Raw genomic sequence first — 23,889 nt, 5'->3', positions numbered from 1 at the left:
CGGGCGACACGTTCTGCCGCCTAACTAATGTTATCGCACAGCGTGGGACGCGCCTGCATGTATCCGAAGTTTCTGGAAAGTTATCGATGCTTCTATCCGCTGTCTGTTGTCGCCGAACCTTGTGTTATCTGATTTCATCGCTTGACATGAATGGTGTAGAACTTTGTAGAAGGCATGCGGGTCCCATCGATTAGTCTGGAACATTCGATGACTGCTGTATAAAAACCGACGTGCTTGACCCGCTGATCAGTTTTTCGACGATCGCCGAGCGTGTTCGCCGCTATCGTTGTGCTATAAGTGTAGCCTGTTTTGTGGGCACAGGTTCGCCCAATAAAAGTTAGTTTTGTCGTTCACAGTATTGCTGCTGTGTTATTCAACGTCACCACCACGTGACATCTGGTGGAGGTGCTTTACGTTCATGTACCGGACGCCCCCACAAGCCGTAATTCAAGCCCGGACCGCAAAGACAACACCAGCGCCGTCCCGGAACATCGAACAAGCCGCCGTCGTCAACGGCTGCCCCCGGAGCATGGACTTCTACCTGAGGCCAAGAAGATTGTGTCCAAGGCAACTCCAATGGCAGCTCCACATCCACCATCGTGCTGCAGCAGCCCAGGGAACCACCGACGTTCCGCGGTTCTACATTTGAGGACCCGGAAAGCTGGCTGGAAACGTATGAAAGGGTTGCTACGTTTAACAGCTGGGCAAGCGACGACAAGCTGCGACATGTTTATTTCGCATTGGAGGACGCCGCCAGGTTGTGGTTCGAGATTCGAGAAGCCACCTTGACGACGTGGGACCTGTTCCGAAGCGGCTTTCTGCAAACATTTACAAGCGTCGTATGAAAAGAGCGAGCCCAAGCTCTACTGGAGACCATAGCGCAGCTGCCGAATGAGACGATCGCGATCTTCACTGAGGAAATGAACCGTCTGTCCCGCCACACCGACCCGGAAATGTCCGAGGAGAAGAAAGTCCGCCTGCTGATGCGTGGTGTAAAGGAGGAACTTTTCGGCGCAATGATACAAAGCCCACCGACAACCGTAGAAGAGTTCCTTCGAGAGGCCACCAGCACTGAGAAGACACTCGAAATGCGGAACCGGCAATTCAACCGCCGCACGAGCTCGACAAACTACGCTGGAGTTCAGTCACTGGCCACCGACGACCTGCGCGAGACCATCAGGGCAGTTGTGCGAGAGGAGCTTCAAAGGATCTTCCCTTCATCGCAACCTCAAGTGGCCACAGTCGCCGAAATTGTCAAAGAAGAAGTTCAGCGATCGCTTGGAATTCCCGAGTTACAACCACAATCATCGCAGCCCCAGCCAGAAGCGATGACCTACGCCGCCGTCGCCCGCCGTCAAGGTCCCCCTCCACGACCGCGCCAGGGCCCTGCAACGCCGCAATTCCGTCGACCGCCGCCGCCGCCGCCAGCACGCCCACCCGTCGCCCAGCGCAGCTACCCCAGGAAGACAGACATTTGGTGAGCCCCCGATCACCGCCTGCTCTGCTATCACTGCGGAGAAGCCGGCCATGTGTATCGCCGATGCCCATACCGCGACTTGGGACTGAGAGGGTTCGCCGTCAACGCGCCGCGTCCACAGCTTGGAGAGCGCCCACGTGACTTCGCCGACTACCTCGCCACTACTCAATGGAGCCCTCGGCGACCGTCCCGTTCGCAGTCACCAGGCCGCTACCTGTCGCCGCAGCGCCGACCACACACCGGCCCAGCCCGGGGCCGCTCTGCGAGCCCATATCCGGAAAACTAAAAGCAGCAACCGATGGAGGTGCGGTTGCTGTTTGTCGAACTGACGAAGATCCTCCGCCGCCGACGAAGACGCCGAAAAGACTACCTCGACGACATAACAACGACGTCACACCGCCGTCCCAACGAAGTCTGGTAGGAAAGAACACGCCGACGAAAGACGACTTGACGACGCGACGTTCCAGCTTCAGTTCAACACGACGCAGCCGTGATCCGACACCAAGACCCAACTGCAACGCCAGACAAAGAACCACTGACCTCGACGTGCTTCTCGACGGCCACGCAGTCACTGCCTTAGTCGACACAGGGGCCGATTACTCCGTAATGAGTGGACACATCGCCGCCGAGTTGAAGAAGGTTAAGACTGCATGGGAGGGTTCCCAAATTCGGACCGCTGGAGGACATCTCATTACGCCGACTGGAATCTGCACGGCAAGAATTACCGTTCATGACCGGACTTACCCTGCCACCTTCGTTATCCTCCAACAGTGTTCGCGAAACGTCATTCTCGGCATGGACTTCCTGAACCAACACGGCGCAATCATCGACCTGAAGTCAAAGTCCATAACGCTGTCGGAAGATCGAGCGATACCGCCGAAGAGCTCTAGTAGTCACCATGCCTTAAGTGTGCTCGAAAGTCAAATCAGCATCCCGCCTCGCTCCAGCATTGTCATTTCCGTAGGCACCAAAACGCCTGCCGACGTAGAAGGCGTCATCGAGGGTGACCAACGTCTACTGCTAGACCGTGAAATTTGCGTCGCAAGAGGGATCGCTCGACTGCATGGAGGGAAAACTGAAGTGTTGCTGACAAACTTCAGCCAGGAGTTCAAGCACATCAACAAGGGCACGACGATCGCGTACATCAAAAAAAAATTCTGGAAACCAGTAATGTGTTTGTCCTCTCGGATTCCGCCGCATCTATCCCAACGACCATGGTTCCCGAACCAGACTATGACATCAATCCAAGTCTCCCCGTGATTAAGCAACAGCAGCTCAGAAGTCTGCTCCAACGATACAAAGGCTGCTTTTCGACGTCATCGAGGATTCGGCAAACACCAGTCGCCAAGCATCGCATAATAACCGAGGAGTGCGCTCGACCACTCCGCCAGAGCCCTTACCGAGTTTCGCCGCGAGAACGTGAAGCTATAAGACAACAAGTTGACGAAATGCTGCGCGACGACATCATCCAGCCGTCGAAAAGCCCGTGGGCATCCCCTGTTGTCTTGGTGAAGAAAAAGGACGGCACCTTACGTTTCTACGTCGATTATCGTCGACTGAACAAAATCACAAAGAAGGATGTATACCCCCTACCACGGATAGACGACGCATTAGATCGGCTCTGCAACGCAAAATACTTCTCGTCGATGGATCTCAAGTCTGGCTACTGGCAAATAGAAGTCGACGAGAGAGATCGCGAAAAGACCGCCTTCATCATGCCAGACGGCCTGTACGAGTTCAAGGTCATGCCATTCGGACTCTGCTCGGCGCCTGCAACATTCCAGCGCGTCATGGACACGGTGTTAGCAGGATTGAAGTGGCAGACCTGTCTTGTTTACTTGGATGACGTCGTCGTCTTCGCCGGAAATTTCGACGATCACCTTAAGCGGCTTGCGACAGTATTAGAGGCCATCAAGTCATCAGGGCTCACTCTGAAGCCGGAAAAGTGTCGCTTCGCTTACGATGAGCTTCTATTCCTAGGCCACGTCATCAGCAAGTCTGGAGTATGCCCCGACCCGCAGAAGACAGCTGCCATCGCAAAGTTCCCGCAGCCCATCGACAAGAAGGCAGTGCGTAGATTTCTTGGCATGTGTGCCTACTACAGGCGATTTGTCAAGGACTTTTCACGTATCACTGAGCCGCTGACACAGCTAACTAAATGTGACGTCGAGTTCAAGTGGGAAACGCCGCAGGCCGACGCATTTCAAGAACTCAAAGGTCGCATGCAGTCGCCGCCCGTACTTACGCACTTCGACGAGCACGCCGATACCGAAATCCACACTGACGCCAGTAGCCTAGCCCTCGGTGCCGTGCTAGTCCAGAGAAAAGATGGTCATGAACACGTCATAGCTTACGCTAGCCGGTCGTTGTCAAAAGCGGAAGGCAATTATTCTACAACCGAAAAGGAATGCCTTGCCATCGTTTGGGCTACAGCGAAATTTCGCCCGTACCTATATGGCAGGCCATTCAACGTCGTCAGCGACCATCACGCTTTGTGTTGGCTAGCGAATTTAAAGGATCCTTCAGGACGGCTGGCGCGGTGGAGCCTAAGACTGCAAGAATATGATATCATTGTGACCTATAAGTGCGGACGAAAACACTCGGATGCTGATTGCCTATCACGCGCCCCCATTGACTCGCCGCCGCAAGATGACGAAGATGACGACGCCTTCCTTGGCGTTTTAAGCGCAGAAGACTTCGCTGAACAGCAGCGAGCAGACCCGGAGTTGAAAAACCTCATCGAGTATTTGGAAGGGCACACCGACGTTGTTCCTAGGACATTTAAGCGAGGATTACTATCTTCGTTCTCGCTTCAAAACAACCTACTCGTAAAGAAGAACTTCTCACCAGTGCGCGCCAACTACCTTCGTGTTGTCCTGTCAGGACTGCGCCCAGAAGTATTGCACGCCCTACATGACGATCCGACCGCTGGTCACCTCGGATTTTCCCGGACACTATCAAGGATACAGGAAAGATATTATTGGCCGCACCTGACCGCCGACATCGCCCGTTATGTCAGAACATGCTGAGACTGTCAGCGACGCAAGACACCACCGACAAGACCAGCCGGATTACTACAGCCAATCGAGCCTCCTTGCCGACCATTCCAGCAGATCGGGATGGACTTGTCGGGACCCTTTCTGACGTCAACAACCGGAAATAAGTGGATCGTCGTGGCGACGGACTACGTCACCCGCTTCGCTGAAACTAAAGCACTGCCGAAAGGTAGCGCCGCCGAAGTGGCAAAATTCTTTGTCGAAAACATCCTGCTGCGACATGGCGCCCCAGAAGTCCTCATCACTGACAGAGGAAAGGCCTTTACAGTGGAGCTCACCCAGGCCATTCTGCAATACAGTCAGACAAGGCACAGGAGGACAACTGCCTACCACCCACAGATGAATGGTCTTACGGAGCGGCTGAATAAGACCCTCGCCGACATGCTAGCAATGTACGTCGACGTCGAACACAAGACCTGGGATGCCGTCCTGCCGTACGTAACATTCGCTTACAACACGGCGGTGCAAGAAACAACACAGATCACGCCGTTCAAGTTGGTCTACGGCAGGAACCCGACGACGACGCTCGACGCCATGCTGCCGCACGTCACTGACGAGGAGAACCTTGACGTCGCTACCTACCTCCAGCGCGCCGAAGAAGCCCGACAGCTCGCCCGCCTGCGGATCAAGAACCAGCAGAGGACCGACAGCCGACACTACAACCTCCGACGACACTTCATCGAGTACCAGCCCGGCGACCTTGTCTGGGTGTGGACCCCGATACGCCGACGAGGACTCAGTGAAAAACTACTGCGACGATATTTCGCACCCTACAAGGTCATCCGACGTATTGGCGCACTGGACTATGAGGTCGTGCCAGACGGCATTTCGCATTCACAGCGACGCTGCGCACGATCTGAAGTGGTCCACGTGGTGCATCTTAAACCCTTTTACGAACGCTGACGAACTTCCTTATTTTGTTGTTTTCTTTGTTAGGAGTGCTTTTCTTTTATTACTTTCGTTTGCTTGCAGCATCGGGTCGATGCTTTTTAAGAGGGGGGTATTGACACGTGTACTTGTCTTTATCGGGCGACACGTTTTGCCGCCTAACAAATGTTATCGCACAGCGCGGGACGCGCCTGCATGTATCCGAAGTTTCTGGAAAGTTATCGATGCTTCTATCCGCTGTCTGTTGTCGCCGAACCTTGTGTTATCTGATTTCATCGCTTGACATGAATGGTGTAGAACTTTGTAGAAGGCATGCGGGTCCCAACGATTAGTCTGGAACACTCGATGACTGCTGTATAAAAACCGACGCGCTTGACCCGCTGATCAGTTTTTCGACGATCGCCGAGCGTGTTCGCCGCTATCGTTGTGCTATAAGTGTAGCCTATTTTGTGGGCACAGGTTCGCCCAATAAAGGTTAGTTTTGTCGTTCACAGTATTGCTGCTGTGTTATTCAACGTCACCACCACGTGACAGTATCATATTCAGGGTGGTCGACAGGATGATGGGAGAGGCAGTGGGCATCCTTGTGCAAACAGCCCGACTTGTATAAAACAGTGAATGCATATTCTTTGAGTCGTAACACCCATCTACCCAATCGTCCAGTGGAGTCTTTAAGGGAGGACATGGGTTATGGAGATGGCTTTGTTATTTATTGATCAAATCTGATAAAACTGCACGTGCTCATTCAGTGTTTCGTGTTTATCTTAAATATCGAATTATATTTTGCATATACATAGTAGTAGCCGAGGTAACTAATAATTACCTTCTATTCTTTGTTGCAACAAAATTTACCTGCTAATGGGAAAGTTGCAAACAACATATAGTTGGATATAGAGTGCATAAGGATAGCAACGCTGGAAACAGATTTGAAATTGAACAATTATTTGTCATTTTACAGCCCATTGAAGTTCTGTGTTCACGGTATCAATAGTAAGAGCAAATGTAAATATACATAAAAAGAATTTAGAGCTGAAAATAAAAAACTCTGCTCTCAGCGTTGCATTCTCAATACATTTAGCTTTGTGCTGCAAAAGAAATAATAGCTCTAGCTGTCCTAGATCCCAAGATACTGATACAGCAAACAAGCAAAGTGACCAAATACCATGTTTTGCGAAAAATGGTAAAAAAGAAACACTTAGCTCAGTGCAATGCCGAGGCATATATATATATATATAGATATATATATATATATATAATAAAATTACAGGTGTAATAATGTCGCCACAATCAGGCGAGCTAAAAGCTTGTGTTGAGAAAAACAGACAGCTTGATTTATTCAAGAATATAATGAAGTATTTACAGGTTACCAGTTAACAAGCTAGTATGCCCCTATTACATGCCCCAGCATGTATGGCCTAATGTGAAATGTTTGTTATCGAAGAAAAAAAAAAAAGTGTCGTTTGCCAATTACCGGTGCTCTGCATTTTGCGCGCAGCGAGATTATTCACGAGCAATGGGTTGCACGTTTCGTCAACGCAGCACCACCGCAGATCATGCACGAGATGCATATCTCTAATTGGAAAAATTTAATTGGAAACTGGAAATTTGCACTCGGTGTACAGTATTTTCTGCCTGGCCATGCCACAGAAAAATTAGGCTCTTACCACTGTAGAAAGCAAGCCAAGGGTGTAAAGCTCTGTATTTAGTCAACCGTATAACTAAATGTCCTGCGAAACTGCAAACCTCTAAAATTTCGTTTGCAGGAATGATGTTCACGATGCGACTTGCACAGATTGAGTCCAAAAATTTGAATAAACCATCGTTCGGTGCACGAAACATCTGCTGTCGTTTGGCACTGGCTTTATAGTGCCTGTAGTGGAACCGTGAACAAGCCCGAATAATGGAGCGAATTCAAAATATTGGTCGGCGACGCAGACTGGAAAGCCAGTGAAAATTTTTATCCCTTTATTGTTTTTAAAAATATCTTAGAGCTTTTCCTCGACAAACGTCGTGGGAAATACTGGTAAATGTGCAATGTCCAGTATGTCTATGATGATTTTAGACCTCTTCTTCCATTTTAGACCTCTTCTTTGTTCTGGAACAATCCTCGATGCAACTAAGTGTGTAGTGATACCTGGTATCTCCGATCACCAGGCTGTTCTCCTGACCCTTTACGGCATGACTCTTGATAAGGTTTGGCCTAAAATGCATTTTAGAAACTTCTCCCGTGCTGACGATGTTTCGATTATTGATGTTCTTTCCTTTAATTTTGATGCATTTTGTAATAACACTGCAAGTGTTCAAGAACTCTGGGACCAGTTCAAGGCCATGGTACATGAATGTATTGAATGTCACGTGCCGGTTATTGTTAAAAAGAAAACAAAAAACCCATTGATTTCTCGGGCGACACTGCAGCTGAAAAGAAAACTGAAGCGCATGAAGCAGAAAAGAAAAGAAAACATTCTTTCTCCGGAATTGGAACAAAATGTAGCTTTGCTTAGTTCTCAGCTCAAAAAGCAAACGGCCATTGACAAACAGCATTATTTTGAAAAATCTTTGCCCAAATTTATATCAGAGTCTCCTGAGAAATTCTGGCGTTCGGTTTCCCCAACCTCAAAGACCCATGATCAGTTTGAAATCAAAGGTGTTCTGGTCAGTGATGCACACAAACTATCTAATGTCTTCAATGAACATTTTAAGTCCGTATTTACTAACGACAATAACATCTTTCCAAAATTTGAAGCCTCACTGCCGCCTTTGGAGGATCTTGTCATTAGTGAGCATGGTATCTTAAGTATGCTGCTTAACCTTGAGGTAAAGAAATCACCTGGACCGGACAACATACCTAATGCCTTTTTGAAAAGATATGCACAATGGACATCTAAATATTTGTTTGTTTTATTTACAAGGTCCTTGTGTGAAAGTCAAATCCCAAGAGACTGGGGGACTGCCAGAGTGAAACCGCTTCACAAAAGTGGAGACAAGCGATTGATCAAGAATTACCACCCGATTTCGCTAACATCGACTGCTTGTAAACTACTTGAGCACATAATTCGCAATCACATATCAAACTTCCTCGAAGCTAACAATTTCTTTACTAAATATCAGCATGGATTCAGGAGGGGTTACTCAACTTGTACACAGCTAGTAGAAACTATACATGATTTTTCCTCTTCAATTAACAATGGAACACAGATTGACGCCGTATTTATGGATTTCTCGAAAGCTTTTGACAGGGTCACTCACGAAAAGTTAATTTATAAGTTAGACACAATACTTCATAACAAACAATTAGTAAAGTGGATTTCAGCCTACCTTTTAAACAGAGAACAATTCGTCGTTTTTAACAATCATTGTTCTGACAAGCTTACAGTTCACTCTGGCGTCCCTCAGGGCTCTGTTCTTGTGCCTCTATTGTTTTTAATATATATTAATGATATTGTGTCTAACATTCCTGTGAAGATTAGGCTTTACGCTGATGATTGTGTCATTTATACAGAAGTAAGAAGTGTCTCAGATCAAATACTACTAAATAACACGTTGCAGAAAGTTTCTGCATGGTGTGAATCATGGCAAATGTCCATTAATTTTGAAAAAACTGTATTGATGAGGATTACTCACAAAAAGAATGTCTTACCGTTTGATTACAGTATTAATGATGTGACACTTGCAGAAGTAACAGAATATAAATATCTAGGGCTCTGGGTCACTAACAATCTCAGCTGGAACAAACATATTGATTTCACAATGTGTAACGCTTATCGTAAATTGTTTTTCTTAAGACGGGCATTGCGGTTATCCACTCCATCTGTCCGCCTCCTTGCTTGCAAATGTATTGTCTTGCCTACCTTAGATTATGCTGCTATCATTTGGGACCCATTCACTAAGACTAACATAAACAAAGTAGAGAGGGTTCAAAGGAGGGCTGCTCGATACATATATAATAATTACCGACGTACATCGATAACACATCTTTTAATCAAAGCTGGTCTGCCGACAATAAATGAGCGAAATCGTTCTGCAAGACTTAAATTCATGTACCAATTAATTAAAGGACACTACAGAACTGAAATCATCCATTTAGTTCATTTTTCGTCAGGGTATGCGACCCAACAACGACATCAGCTAACTTTAACTCCTTTTCGCATCCGTAATAACTGTTTTAAATACTCATTTCTTCCACGAACTATTACCGATTGGAATAATCTCACTAACAATGAAGTGTTGCAACCGTCACTGACGTTATTTGCCCAACATATTGCCTAGTCTGTGTTACTGCATTTCATCACTTTACTGTTCTATTGTGTATTTTATTTTTTTTACTGTTTGATATCTTGTTCAAATGTATTCCTGATGCTGGCTGCAGAGCTTCAACCTGCACCCTTATTTCTTGTTTACATTTTGCCATTTTTGTGAAACTGCTTAATTCTTTTTCCCACCCTGCTATAATCCCGATACCGGGATTGCAGTATCAATAAATAAATAAAATAAAAAATGTCACACGACATTTATTCTGTGGTATTCTGCTATCTTAACTGAAGGTGGCAAAGAATCAAAAAATTACTTGAGGGTATATGCGAACGGTGCTCACTACCTTTGAGTATTTCGCATTCACTGTGCATGAATAATTTAATTAACTAAATATATAAATTTACCTAATTGGTGAGGTGTCAATGAAAAAGTTGTGGATGACGTTGAGAAAGGACTGATAACAGCATTTAAAACAACCTAGGATTTGTGAATAATAATAATAATAATAATAATAATAATAATAATAATAATAATAATAATAATAATAATAATAATAATAATATGATGATGATGATGATGATAAAAACCCTGCTGTGACTATGACAACGCTTCTGCGCACCAAAGATCGCATAAATTTTTACGTGAACCTCATCAAATAGGAGCAATAAGAATGAGCGGCTTTTTTCTCACCGACTCAGCAGTTTTTGGCATGCAAGTTTGGTCCCTATAAAATGCAAATTAGCGAGATTTTGTAACGGTTCACTTTCCAAACTGTTACAAAACCGTGGCCCAGGTTTACACGTTTGTAATTTACATGATGCACTGTCGTGTGTCACCTATCTTGGGGGCGTGCAGATATTATGGGAGATGGGGTTGGAAGACGCAGAGCAGCACCGCAAACAGATTTTAATTACTGTACCCTAAACTCAAAATAAAACTCACTCCAACTAAAACACAATGATAAAATATTAACACTTATGCAGCCTACTTAATAATCACTAAACATGTCCCTATTACCGGCCAAATTAGTCCTTAGTGTTCGCTATGCGAAAGTCAGGCCACCCTAGCCTATGGCTGCAACGCTACTAGAAAGGACTGTTCTTACTGACTTTTGTCATAGCACGTATCTTCAGAGTCCAAAGCGTGTCGGATCTTCATCACAGTCGGTGTTCTTGCCAACTCCGTAAACATTGCTGCCTTGGTGTTGACCAATCAACTTGTCTGTCTCTGATGCTGGTGTACCAAACTCTGTTGATGACGGGCCACCCCGGCCTCACCGGTTAGGCCTAACTCCGGGTTTCGCTGCTACTTGCTCTTTGAGTGCCGACAAGACGCCCCTGGAACTGTCATAAGTGCTCGTCTGCCTCTGAAGGGGGATCCTTTCTGGTTGCCCGGCACTGCTGTGAGAGGCTGCGGCACATCCAAGGAGCCTCTGCAAATGTTGCCGAGGTCGACGGCCACACCCTGAACCATCGGTGTCGTGGACTTGACCAAACCTCCGTGGCTTCCGTCGCCAGTGTGATGCTGACTCTACAACCTTCTCGGTCCAGAGCCACATCGATCATCTCAGCTCGTCGCCGCTTCTCCCTCAATCACAACTTGGGTCACGCGCCTCGAGTGCTTGTGCTGTTCAGACCGCGCTATGTGCCCATTGTTCTCTTCTTCCTTTCTGCGCCACATGCCTCTTACATACGACATGCACTGATGATGATGTTTACATCTGAGACTGCTTATATTACTTGTGCGGGAATGCATTGTCACGTGGATAAAAAAAAAATTCCAGCCTTTTTCTTGCTTTATTTTGCTGAATAATAGGCCTACAAGACCTAGGTTGCTATATACGCTGTTACCAGTAATTTCTTGACATGTTCCACAACCTTTGCATTGACACCTTATTGAATAATAAAGTAACAAATGTTAGTTTATTAAAATAAAATATTAGTTGATTATTCACAATGAAAAAAAAAAAAAGCTCGCCTAGCATTAACACAAGCCTATCAACATAGAGTGGCACATCTTGCAGAAAAACTTCAGGTCTGTTTTTCTTGGCACATTTAATGGTTCCTGATAAACCCATATGGGTTTTCTTTATAGCTTCATGCTACCGTCGGGTGGATGACAATTTTTCTCTGTGACAAATTTTGCTCGGTCTTCCATAGAACTGATCTGCCGCAACCTAATAGTGTTCCCTAAAGTCAAATAATGAACACCTTTTCTTCATATGCCTGTATTTCGCTCATATTGACCTTTACTAGGCTGGTCGAAAACACGTATTTACTGCTCCAAAACAGACAATTCATGTTCCAAACCTGCTCCACAGTGCAATATTTGCTGAACTAGACCACAGGCTCATAACGCAACTTTTCTTCTTCTGTCTTTATTTATTTTTCTGTTGGAAATACTGTGTGTTTCTAAAGTAGCAGTACAGCATCGCTATCACAGCTGTGAGAATTTAGCTTTGAAGCAAACTGATGGCAAGAAGGTACTCTTAGCATTTCGTTTATGGTGCAGAGGCATTTGAGTTAAAAGGAGAGAAACCGCGGCCCAGGTTCTGTAATGATTGTCTTCACCTTTTATTTATTGCTCTTTATCATCTGCTTAAATAGTAACTGTGCTGCTATTATCATTGGGATCTGGCACTCAGTGTCACAGATGAGAAGTAGATACAGTAAAACCTTGTCCATTCGAGCCTCGACAATTCAGAAAATCATGTAATTCGGACTCGTCCTCTGGTCCTGGGAGACATATGCATTATTTAATGCAATCAAACTCTCGCTAATTCAGGCGCATTTGGCTGCACATCAGTTAATTCTGACAATTCTCAAAGCTTGGTGAGCGCGAAGCACCGCAAATATGTGATGCAAAAGAGCAAAAATGGTGCTCACATGCAATTGAAACGAAGTGGCAGAGTCCGCATCGCCCTAGCCATCAGCAATGGGTGAACGCTTCTTTATGCCTTCAAGGCCCTTATGCGTGCATTTACTGCCGCGCTTAACACCGTGTTGGCCGTGTGCCTTCATAACTGCACAGTCGCCATCCATGATTGTGTCGATAGCGACTGCGGTTTCGTCCGCCGCGGTTGCTGCAGACAATAACTTCATTTTGACTCCATTCAAACCTGTTGAAGATGAAGAGTGCCAGTTTTATTGAGATGGGCAGATGATCTGTTAGCGACCAGCTCACTGGCGAAAAAATAATTAGTATGTGTGCACGGTTGTGCATGCAGATGAAGGCATGCACCACGGCTGTGCTGCAAAGGATGTAGCGAGGCCTTCATCGCTGCTAGCACTGAAAATCAGTCAGGAGATGATGAGAATTGCAGCTTCCGCACTGCTTTTGTGGAAAATAGAAACAGGATCTGCTGATTCATTCAGTAAATAAAAGTGTGTTGATGTAGTACCGTATTTACTCGAACGTAACGCAAACACGATTGTAATGCGAGGGTCGACTTTTCAGTCTGTGAAATAAAAAGAAATAAAACCGCGAATGTTAAGCAAGATAAACGAAAAGAGAAATGGTACTTTATACAAGGAATAAATTAGGAAACGAGTTCACTTATCATCGTTGTCTGAGTAGGACACGGAGCTTTCCTTGCGCAATAGTCTTGGGAGATCACTTTGGGAGATAATTTCTCTTTGGTGAAATTTCGCATGACTCGACGCCTAAAGTGCCCCTGACAAGTGCTTCTGCCACTGTGCCAAGTTCTTTATCAATGCCAAGAGCTCTGCCGGCCCTATACTTAGAGGGGTTCGGTGCCGAAACGAGAAAAGTCTCGCGAAAGCAAAACTATTTCCGAAAGTGATCGCCCGTGAATCAAGTTATCCGTACCGTTGAGCTCGTTTGAGATCAAGTACTGCTTAATAGACTGCATAACCATTTCATTAGAGGGCAGTAACAGGCCACTACGAGGCCCTTCTGACCGGCACCGCAGTTTCCCAGCTCCTCAGCCACCAAAATTACTGGTCTCTCGAAGCAGCCATCATACCGAATGCTCTGCATCGGCATAACGTTGCAAATGAACGGCATCGTAGTGCAAAAAGCCGCAGGATGATGAAATGTCCTAAACGTAACCCCAGTCACAAGCACAGTGAAAATGGCGTCAATTGCATAAAAAAAAAATTTTGATTTCGGTCTACTTGTGCATGTACTGAATCAAAATGTAAAGGTATAGGTTGCCAACGTAACGTTACAAACCCCACAATTTGGAACATTTGTTTTAAAATAGTAAATTTTGACGTTAATTGAATGTAACGCGAGGGTCAAGTTCAAGCAATAAAAATTATGAAAAAAACTAGTGTTACAACCGAGTAAATACGGTAAGCATTCGTTTACTTTTTTTTTGACACCTTCGATAAATCAATATTCTGTTAATTCAGACATTTCTTTCAGTCCCCTGAAATCCAAATTAATGAGGTTTTACTGTAATTGAATAGGAGAAATAGAGTGCAAACACCTCATTCTAACAAGATACGCTTATGCTCATGCTCTAAGCGACCTACACGCTGCACACTAGTGAAAGCAGACATTTTTACCATTTGTTGTCCATCACACAGGCACTAGAGCCATCCTAAAATTTACTAAAATTTGTTACAGGTTTAGTATGCTGCAGAAGCTTCCAGAAAGTTTACAGAGTGAAGTGTTTAAGAGAATGGTTGCATTGAGATTATATATCGTGCAAGAAAGCCACATATGTGTTACATGATTTTAGCAAATGAGAGCCCTAAGCACACTGTATGTGGTGTAGATGGTCTGCTCTTTCTTTCTGCACTGTGTCTTGTGGCCTCCACCCAGCCACAAAACTTCAGTGCTGCTATGAAAGCTGCACCAAAATCATTGTGATCTTGTGTGTATGCAGGACATTATATCTCTGCTTTTATGCCTGGTTGTTTTGCAGTGGTTACACTCGCCTGTTCTTTGCAGGTGCAACTACTGTGTTGTGCACGAGCTGTTCAATTTGTACGAGAGTCGCCTGTTCTGCTTCTCTGAGGATGCTGCACACGAGGAGGCCCAAGACAAGGAGGATGCACTGTTTGGTGCCCTCCGTCGTGGGAACTGGGGGGACAGCAACTTGGAGAAGATCATCAAAAGCTTGAGCAAGAGTTCATTCTTTGCAGGTGCAACCTCTATACTCGCATTGCTTGCTCTGTTGTTGAAAGTACATGTGTGTGTGTGTGAAAACATTATTAATTATCCTGCAATTGATGGCCTGGGTCTAGGCTGCGCCGGGGGTTGCAGAGAGACCCTGTCTCTCGGTAGCTTGCCAGGCTTGCTGGATGGCTCAAAGTTGGTCCTGAAGATCTGAGTTAGTCAGTGCGGCTCTCCATCGCGCCTCTAGATCATCCGAGGGGACTGCAATTCTCCTCTGAACTACAGTAAAATCTCATTACTACGAACACCACATTAACGAACTTTTCAGATTTACGAATTTTTTTTAAGTCCCCGTCAAAATGCCTATATTTTCAATGTAAAAAACTTTTGGCACTACGAATTTCAAATTACAGAATATTTCAGAATAACGTACGTAATTTAGTCCCGTAATCACCAAGATGCTTCGTTATTATGACGTTCCGTTGACGTTTCGGTACCGAATCCCTGAGGCTTACACCTATCATCATCACCTGCAGCAGCAGCAGCAGCCATGCGCTGGGGAACCCGTTTCAGTGGGTACAGCCCCAGCAGCATAGGCATCAGCGTGAGTGTTGCGTATGGCCATGTTCGGACTCTCCTACTACGTTGTAGGCCTAGCATCACCACATTGATAGCGGTTGGCAGGAGCTGCAAAGTTATCAGTGCTGTGATTGTGTTGTGCGTTCGCTTTGCTGACAATGAGTTTTCCTGGCCCCCGAGTTAAAAAGAAGCGACGCCAGTTTTCGCTCAAAGAAAAAGTGCACATTTTGACGCAGCTGAATGCTAGAAGAAAGCAAGTCAACCTGTGCAGGGAGCGTGATATTCCCCCGTCAACAGTGGCAGCAATGCTCAAGGATCGGGAAAAGATCATGAAATTGCATCGAGAGTCACAGCTGGCTCCTTCAAAAAAACGCTTGCGGCTTGTCAACTACCAGAACGTCAACGACACCGTCCTCACTTGGTTTAAGGCTGCCAGACAAAATGATGTGCCCTTGTCAGGCCTGATTATTCAAGACAAGGCGCTACAGTTTGCAGCCGCCTTGGACATCTTTGGTTTCGATGCAAGTGCTGGATGGGTCTACCGCTTCCGGCAAAGGAATGGCATTGTGTGGCAGGTTCCTTGTGACGAAGAAAAGGCAACAGATGCCGAGAGTGCGGTTGCCTGGCGGAACAAGCGCTTTCAAGAGATCATCAAATGTTTCTCTCCAGATGACATTTTCAATGGCAATAAAGCAGCATTCTTTTATCAGTTGTTGCCTGATAAAACAATGAACTTCAAGGGTGGCAGGTGCAAGGGCAGAAGGAAATCACGTCTCCGCGTATCAGTTCTGTTCTGCTGCAACTCTACAGGCACAGAAAAACTGAAGTCGCTAGTTGTTGGCAAGTCTGCTAAGCTGTGCTGCTTGAAAAACGTTGTCTCGTTGCCTTGCGACTACTGAGCCAACAAAAAAGCGTAGATGACGCGAGAATTGTTCACTCAGTGACTGCTGCAGCTTGACGACACAATGAAGAAGAAAGACAGGAAAATTACCCTCATCGTTGACAATTGCTCGGTGCATATTGTGAACATGCGATTGAGCAATGTGCAACTTGAATTTATGCTCCCGAATTGTACTTCTTTGCTCCAACCTTTGGACCAGGGCATCATCAGATATGTGAAGGCTGAATTTCAGAAGCATCTTGTGCAGCGCCTCCTGATCAATATTTGACTTAAGCTGCCCACACAGATAAACATCCGTGGAGCTGCAGAAATGCTTACAGGATCGTGGTGGAATGTGAAGGCAAGCACGATCAGCAACTGCTAGTGAAAGGCAGGCCTTTTAGAGGCTTCACCTACACCACAAGACTGCGAGGACACAGAGGAGCTCAACCCAGCACTGTGAATGAGCTTACCGAGAAGCTCCCCGTCGACACCGCGGTGACCTTTGATGATTACATTGACAGTGACAGCTACATCCGCAGCGCTCACCAACGAAGACATCGTGAATAAAGTGCGTGAACAAGAAGATTGCAGTAGTGACGAAGACGATGCCGACACTAGATCAACACACGAAGAGGAAAAGACTGTTTCCAGTTCGGATATTTAAGTTTTTCTAGAAAAGACGCGATCATTCCTCGGGCGCTGTAAAGATGTCTCCAATGACGTTCAGAGGAAGGTCGAGGATATGGAGGCGTTCGTCCTGCAGCGCTTGCTGCCTGCTCACCAGAAGAAGATTACAGACTTCTTCAAGCAATAAATTCTAGTTAAACTGTGCCCAGCGTTCTCGTTTATTATTTACGTACAAACACGCGCATCTGCTGCAAAGGTATGTAATTTTCATTGTTGTGTTACATTACTGACGTGAAAATATTGGTTTTTTGGTACTACGATAATTCAAATTAACGAATTAAATTGGGTGGTCCCGCGAAGTTCGTTGTAACGAGATTCTACTGCAGTTCAGAATCCCAGAGTATATGCTCTAGGGTGGCTCCTCTATCACACAATTTACATTTGGCATCAGGGTATAATTCCAGAAACATGTGGTTAAGATGTACTGGGTTCGTGTAAGTTCTGGTTTGAAAGCGCCTCCAGTCAACCACCTGAGACCTGTCCAATTTTGGGCTACAAGGTGGATATATGCACCTCGACTTTCTATAGCATTGCATGTGATGGGAAGCTTTTCATCACAACATCAATTCTTGAAGCCATTTGCCCAAGAGGAAGAAGTCATGGTACCATATTGTTAGATAAAAAAAAAGGAAACGACTGCAAGAGCAACTAAGCATGCCTACTTGCAAAGGTACAAACATAGTTCTGCATAAGCAAAGGCAGCATACAAGTCATCAGTGCTAAAGATATGATTGTTCAGGATTTGTTATATTCAGTACATTGCTGCACAATTTCTCCGAGGCTGCTGCCATTTCTGCAATGAAAGTGATGTTTACAGCTTTAAAAGCTGTGGTGCTACCTTTCAGTGGTGAATTGATCAACTGCACCAGAGATGTCACAGCTGCTCTGCCATCCACTTCTCACAGGTCATTCTTGCACGTCTCTCCTACATAGTCGCCATGTTTTGCATGTTACAACCATACAAAGCATTAACAGGAAAGGAGCAGAAGTCAGTAAAATGATTCTGTTGCTGCAAGCGCCCTTTGCACGCCCCAAGAGAGGGATGAGGAGGTGCATTGGATTGTCAGAGATAAGTACTAAGAGGGGGCACATGCTGGTGTGGTTGGTTTGCGATGGGAGCAAGGTCATTCTGCTGGCTGTCCAGAATCATGTAATTACCTTGCCACATGTGCCAGTCTCAAATGGATGTGCTGGTGTTTGCCATGTGCGATGGTCTCAACTGGCTGTGCCAGGTCATGTCGGAGGCTCTTGGTGTGCCAAGAATCGAGAAGCAGGTCACATCAGCATTTAGCTTGTCTCGTGCAGTAGAAGCCCATCAGCTTTGGTTCAGTGCCCAGTAACACCATTCCTTGGAACCTGCGACAGTTTTCTCCTTCCATAAATAGCCTTCTGAGCTTTTGGCCAGTGTTCCAATATGTGTTGTACTGAAGGCACTGGGCAGTGGGCATGGTGCTAGTGAAAGAGAAGAAGATGACAAGAAGCGCTTGCTTCCACGTTTCGCTATAGCACCAACCTGTTTCAGCCTACTGCTACAAACCTAGAACTAGTGCTGCTAGGCTAACACTCCCGTTGTATTTGGTGGAGCTGCTGGGTTTCTCTTCGACATACTGGAACTCCGCAGTCGGACACTGCCACCAGCTATTGCAATTGATGATCTAGGACCATCCCAGGCTGCTGCTTCCGTGCCCCCGGCCATCTTCTGCTCTGGCATCATCCGGCAGCGCAATCCGGCTATATTTATCGACACAGACGACCATGACGTGGAAGACTGGCTCGCCAAATATGATTATGTAAAGCGTCTATAATAAATGGGACGACCGCGCCAAGCTCACAAATGTGATCTTTTACTTGACTGACATTGCAAACCTATGGTTCCACAATCATGAGGCCGATTTTACGACCTGGTTGGCTTTCACAACTTTGGCAGAAGTCTTCGGCCGTCCCGCCATTCGCTGGCTTCGCACTGAGCAGTACTTGCGTGGTCAAGCTCAACGCCAGGACGAGACCTGCACCAGTTATATTAAAGATATGCTCCAGCTCTGCAAGCACGTCAACTCATCTATGGACGCAAATGACACGATCAAGCCCATCATGAAAGGCATCAATGACCATGCCTTCCAGATGCTAGCAGGTGTGTTCAGTGGGCGATGCTGTACTCTGGGAGCCCGTACAGCGCCTTGAAGCTGGACGAAAGCTCCGCTCGCTTGCTTCCGTTTGTGCCTGTCCACCCGTGCAGGCCCAAGACCGTCGCTTACGTGGGTATGTAAGACCCTCGTCGCCAGTTATAATGTCATCACGCAGCCAAACCGGGAGTCAGTTTATTCAGTGCCGGCGTACGTATATATATCACTATGTGACGTCACATGGATCAGGGCAGTTAGCCCGCCCAGTACGCGTGTGGCATGACGTGCTGCGCTATCACACTTGGCAAGGGGAATGTCCTCCTCGCCCGTTAGCTACCTTCCCGCAAGTCGGGGAGGAAGGGTGCGCGCACGTCGTGAGAGCGAGGGAGAAGCGGGAGAGGGCGTAGTGCACCTCTCCCATGTCTATGCCAGCTCTCGACATGACCCCGACGACGCGGGGGAAGATGGGCGCGTGTGCTCCCCACAAAGTATCAATTAATTATATTGAGGTTCGGCTGTATTGAAATTCGATATTTTATGCAAATAAGTACAATAACTGATGAATTTTTCTTACACGGAAGGAGTTGCAGAATTTTCCAAATTATCGGACAACCGGGAAAACCACATTTGAATGAGAAAGAAATAATTTTGTTGAATTTGAGAGTTGGTGATGAAAGATACAGTTTCTTGCCATGTCGATATCTTCACATTGGCAGTGTGAAGTCAGCCACGCAGATACTTTGCAGACACGATCGTTATCACTCAATGTATGCTCTGCGCTTGTCAGCTCAAAATGACCAGACCTGGTGAGGGGCCCTTTAAGTTCAAGATATTGCAACCAATAGGCATAAACGTTTCAAAGTGAGCATTAGAGTCTATTCGCTATGCTAAATTTCAAGCTATAGGCAACAATACTTAGTTTCGTTATTAATGTTTGTTTTTTTGCTCTCTTTTCCCTTTCTTTTTCTTTTAGTTATATATTTATTCCATTTCAGTATTTTGTTCGTCGTGGGCACCGTTTTATGCTGCTCCTTTTATTATCTCATTCAGAGACATGATAGCTCACTACCTCCAGCAAAGCAGATAACAGAGGGGTGCTGTGCACATGGCCATTGACACGCCGGCTGACACACGGCTGTGTCACCGGCCTTGTGTATGACACCCTTTTATTCTCAATTCTACACCTTTGGTCGTTGCCGCACCCACCCGTGTTACCATCTCTCCCCTTTAGAAGAACTCTACCCATATATACTGTGCCGAGGAAGGCATATGTCTCCTTGAAAAAGTCTACTTGTTGAAACGTTCGGTCCCGCTTTTACCTTGTTCTCGTTTTGCTCATCGTCTTGAATTGTCCTTGTATATTGAATTGAATGTTCTGTATGAACCCTGCGTAGGTGACACAGCCCTGTGCAGTGATGGTCAGGTGCATGTCCAGCTGTTTGCTGCTTTGAAGAAAGAATTTCGGGTAAGTGTTAAAGTAGTGACATATCTGTCTGTATATGCTGTAACATATGTCTCTAACATATACTGCAAATAGTGTATGCTACATAGCACTCCTTTACACAGGAAAGCCCCTGGAAATCGCAAATGCTTGTTGAAAGGCAGCTTTGTTCCACTTTTATTCAAGTTCTGGTGACTCATCATGCCATGTATTAATAGCTACTATGCTTGCGATAGTGACATATTTTGGGATGAAGCCGCTGTTACTTAAGCATGTTGAGAGGGAGGGATAATGTTTGCCTGTCTGATTTGTGAGTGCCCAGTCTGCTTTTCTTAAGCTGATAGGCCTAGCAGAGCACCTGCTGGCCTGTTGTAGCTTACTCATCATAAGGTTGCACCACTAATCACTGGAAGAATGAGCAGACAGCAGTGTCTTGTACTGTGCCTCATGCCAATACAAATTATGGCTTGCATTTAGTAGGAGCCAACATATTTTGTCACATTGTTGAGCTGCATCCATAAGTTGTTGCCTTTTTTGGAAAGGTTGTTCGTATTACAGTCAAACCCACTTATAACTATCCCACATATAACAATCTATCGGTAATAGCAATAACATTTCTCAGTATTTACAATTTTCTGACCCTGTCTATGGAAACTGCGTTTAAATATAACAAACATCTTCAAAAGCGCCCTACTGTTAGAAGGAACACTTAACCCTTTGAGGGCCGATTTTTTTCGACATATGCGACCGCCCAGGGTCAATATTCTTTATAGCAGATTGCGATTCTTCTTAGGGACTTATTTAGAAAAAAATTTACCGTAATTTTTCTAGGGTGACCGTAAAGTGCGAAAAAAATATTTTGAGTTGGTATATATGCACTCTTCATTCATGAATAACAACAATGAAAAAGGAAATAAGCTTATCGGAATTAAAAATTTTATGCATTTTTATGCACATAGTTCAAGGCTTTGAAAATCCGCACACGAGGATATTTAGCAAGCCTCAAATGTTCTTCCTCTCGCGATGATGATGGTGCCGCGTAACGCGGAGCAACTAGTGGTGTGGCAGTGGAATTGTAGGGGATTCCGCCGAAAACGAGGTTCCCTACAGCAGTATATTCAGAATGTCTACCAACCGGGAAAACCGGGAAAACCGGGAATTCTCAGGGATCTTGAGTAGTCTGGAAAAAGTCAGGGAAAACTCAGGGAATTTGGGCCTCTATCAGGGAAAATTAGCGGCAATATTATTGAAAGGGTCGAAAGTCGCGGTAATGCTGGATCGACTAAAAGATAGGAATCGTAATGGAATCGTCTTTGATGCCCTGTCGTCGGCAGGAGGAGTTGCCAGTGTACAGTCGACGAGCGACTTTCCGCATTCCCGATAATTTGGACGGCTTCGCGGCCCCGCCACGTACCCCATAGAGTCAACGTATAGAAACGTGTGAAATTTTCGACGCAAGAACTCTTCGCCGTCCGAATTTCCGGACGTTTTGCCGTGACCGCAGGTCCGAAGCGGCAATAATCAAAGGCACCAACACTGCCATTTTGATTACTTCGCCACCTCGAACCGGCATTCTCGCACGCAGATCCGCTGGCAGCCGTTGCCACCACTGCGGCAACGCTAGGCCTAGCTGCTTCGACGTTTGCTATGAAGCTTCTTGCCGTTGGGTGCCGAGTTTTTTATTGAAAGAATTAGCTGCTGTCAGCAATGGCACGGACTCCACATTTGTGGTCCTCGCGATTGGCTTAGAAACTTAGAAAACACGGTGCGTTGCATAATGCTGGGTCCTGAAAGTCAGCTTTGCCTCTCTACAGAAATGTTGCTTGGTAAAGCTTACGGAAACATATTGCAGTGAAGCATAACAAACATGAGAAGGGACCACGGAGCACAGTATGTTTTCCTTAATTATACACGCAGGCACCCGGTATTTCCTGTCCCAGTAGAAGCACCGATATGCCTAATATGTGTACCGACAGGCCTTCAGAGCGTTTTCGAACGTGCCTGTGGCGGTTTGAGCCCCTAAGAGCAGTAAATGACACGGATTTATTTTTTTCCAACTGGCCGATTTTTCGGACATTTTCGCGGCCCCTAGGGAGTTCGAAAAATCGGTCGTGGACTGCGCAACTGACCAAGATGCTCCAAATGGTCCTTGGGGCGAATGAGTGGCGGAAGGTGGACAAGAAGAGAAATGACCTACGCATTGAGGAATAAACGGGAATGGAAGCTTGCTGCCGCCGTTTTGAAGGAGCTTGAGCTCAAAAAATAAAGTTTTGGCTGATTCCGAGGTGCAGGTGTCCCTCATCCAAACCAAAATAAACTCTTTAAAGCAGTGAAACACAATACTCGGGCGTCGTGCGCGGGCTGAGAGTATGTCAGGACAGTTGAGGTTTACGAGCTGTTGAGAGAGAATCTCATTTGTGACAGAGTTCGGGCCTCATCCCACTGAGGTTGCTATCAGTTGATAGAAATAGCTCATATTCGAAAATATTTGCTTCTATATGCATCTCCTTTTCATTCGTATTGGATAATGTCCAACCCTATTTGCAATTTTTTTCGAAGACACTTTATTTGCTGTGCATTTTACTAACCCATGCTAATCTCTTTTTGAATAACATAAACACTGCTCCTTAGTATTCAAATTGGATTAAGTCATGTTTTTATTGTTTTCATGTGCTTACTAGAGAGTGACAGCATCGGGCGATATGGTTTCAGTCCGTCTTGACATAAACCATAGTTCTGCATCACTCCGGGGAATTTGCAATGGCGCTCAGGGAAAACCTGGAAAACTCAGGGAATTTGGAAATGTCAACTTGGTAGACACCCTGTATATTGCCACATTCACGAACCCTCCCGATGTCATCGTCTTACAGGAAGTCAATTGCACCCCTTCTTTATCCGGCTACAACACGCTCTCGGATGTCTCTCCTCTTGTGGGAGCCTTAGTTTCGAAACATGTTACATGTTGCATGCATACCACTAACATTGACATTCCTCACCAAATATTGGAAATAATTATGCAAGGTAAACGCAGCAAGAGTCTGTTTATACTCAATGCACTGTTTTCAGCACCTACTAACAGAATTTGGTAGGTTTGGACGGGTTTGTGTGGTGGCCGGCGATTTTAACGCTCCGCATACTGCATGGGGTTACGTTAAATCGCAGGCTAAAGGGACCCGCTTATGGAATGCCATCTGTAACATGAGATACACACTGCTTACCGCCCCAGAGCACCCCACTCGGATAGGCAACAGCGTATCTCGTGACACCTGCCCTGACCTTACCTTCGTGCGCAATACTGGCCCAGTCGTTGCGCACGGGCCTTTAGAGGGGCACCTTGGTAGTGACCACTACATTGTGGCGACCACCTTGTCATTACGGGGTGCGCGCAGGCCCGAGTGAAATGTGCGTATAACGGA

General features: G+C 46.0%; 1 protein-coding gene across 5 annotated transcripts in view; it reads left to right on the top strand.

The window, feature by feature from the left end:
- The window catches only part of LOC126521592 (E3 ubiquitin-protein ligase SHPRH), a 314,627-nt gene that overhangs the window by 157,020 nt on the left and 133,718 nt on the right, over positions 1-23,889 (top strand). For all 5 annotated transcript variants that reach the window (XR_008610294.1, XM_055065743.2, XM_050170285.2 and 2 more), the window contains exons 15-16: positions 14,593-14,786; positions 20,427-20,497. Coding sequence is in view for 4 of the 5 variants with exons in the window: in XM_055065743.2 (XP_054921718.1) it covers positions 14,593-14,786; positions 20,427-20,497 (265 nt within the window). In the remaining variant the exon portion in view is untranslated. The remainder of the gene's footprint in view (positions 1-14,592; positions 14,787-20,426; positions 20,498-23,889) is intronic.

The sequence above is a fragment of the Dermacentor andersoni genome, chromosome 6 (assembly GCF_023375885.2).
Source record: "Dermacentor andersoni chromosome 6, qqDerAnde1_hic_scaffold, whole genome shotgun sequence".
In the NCBI taxonomy this organism is placed as follows: domain Eukaryota; kingdom Metazoa; phylum Arthropoda; class Arachnida; order Ixodida; family Ixodidae; genus Dermacentor; species Dermacentor andersoni.
The sequence above is the reverse complement of the archived record's forward strand: the minus strand, read 5'-3'. Positions and strand labels throughout refer to the sequence as shown.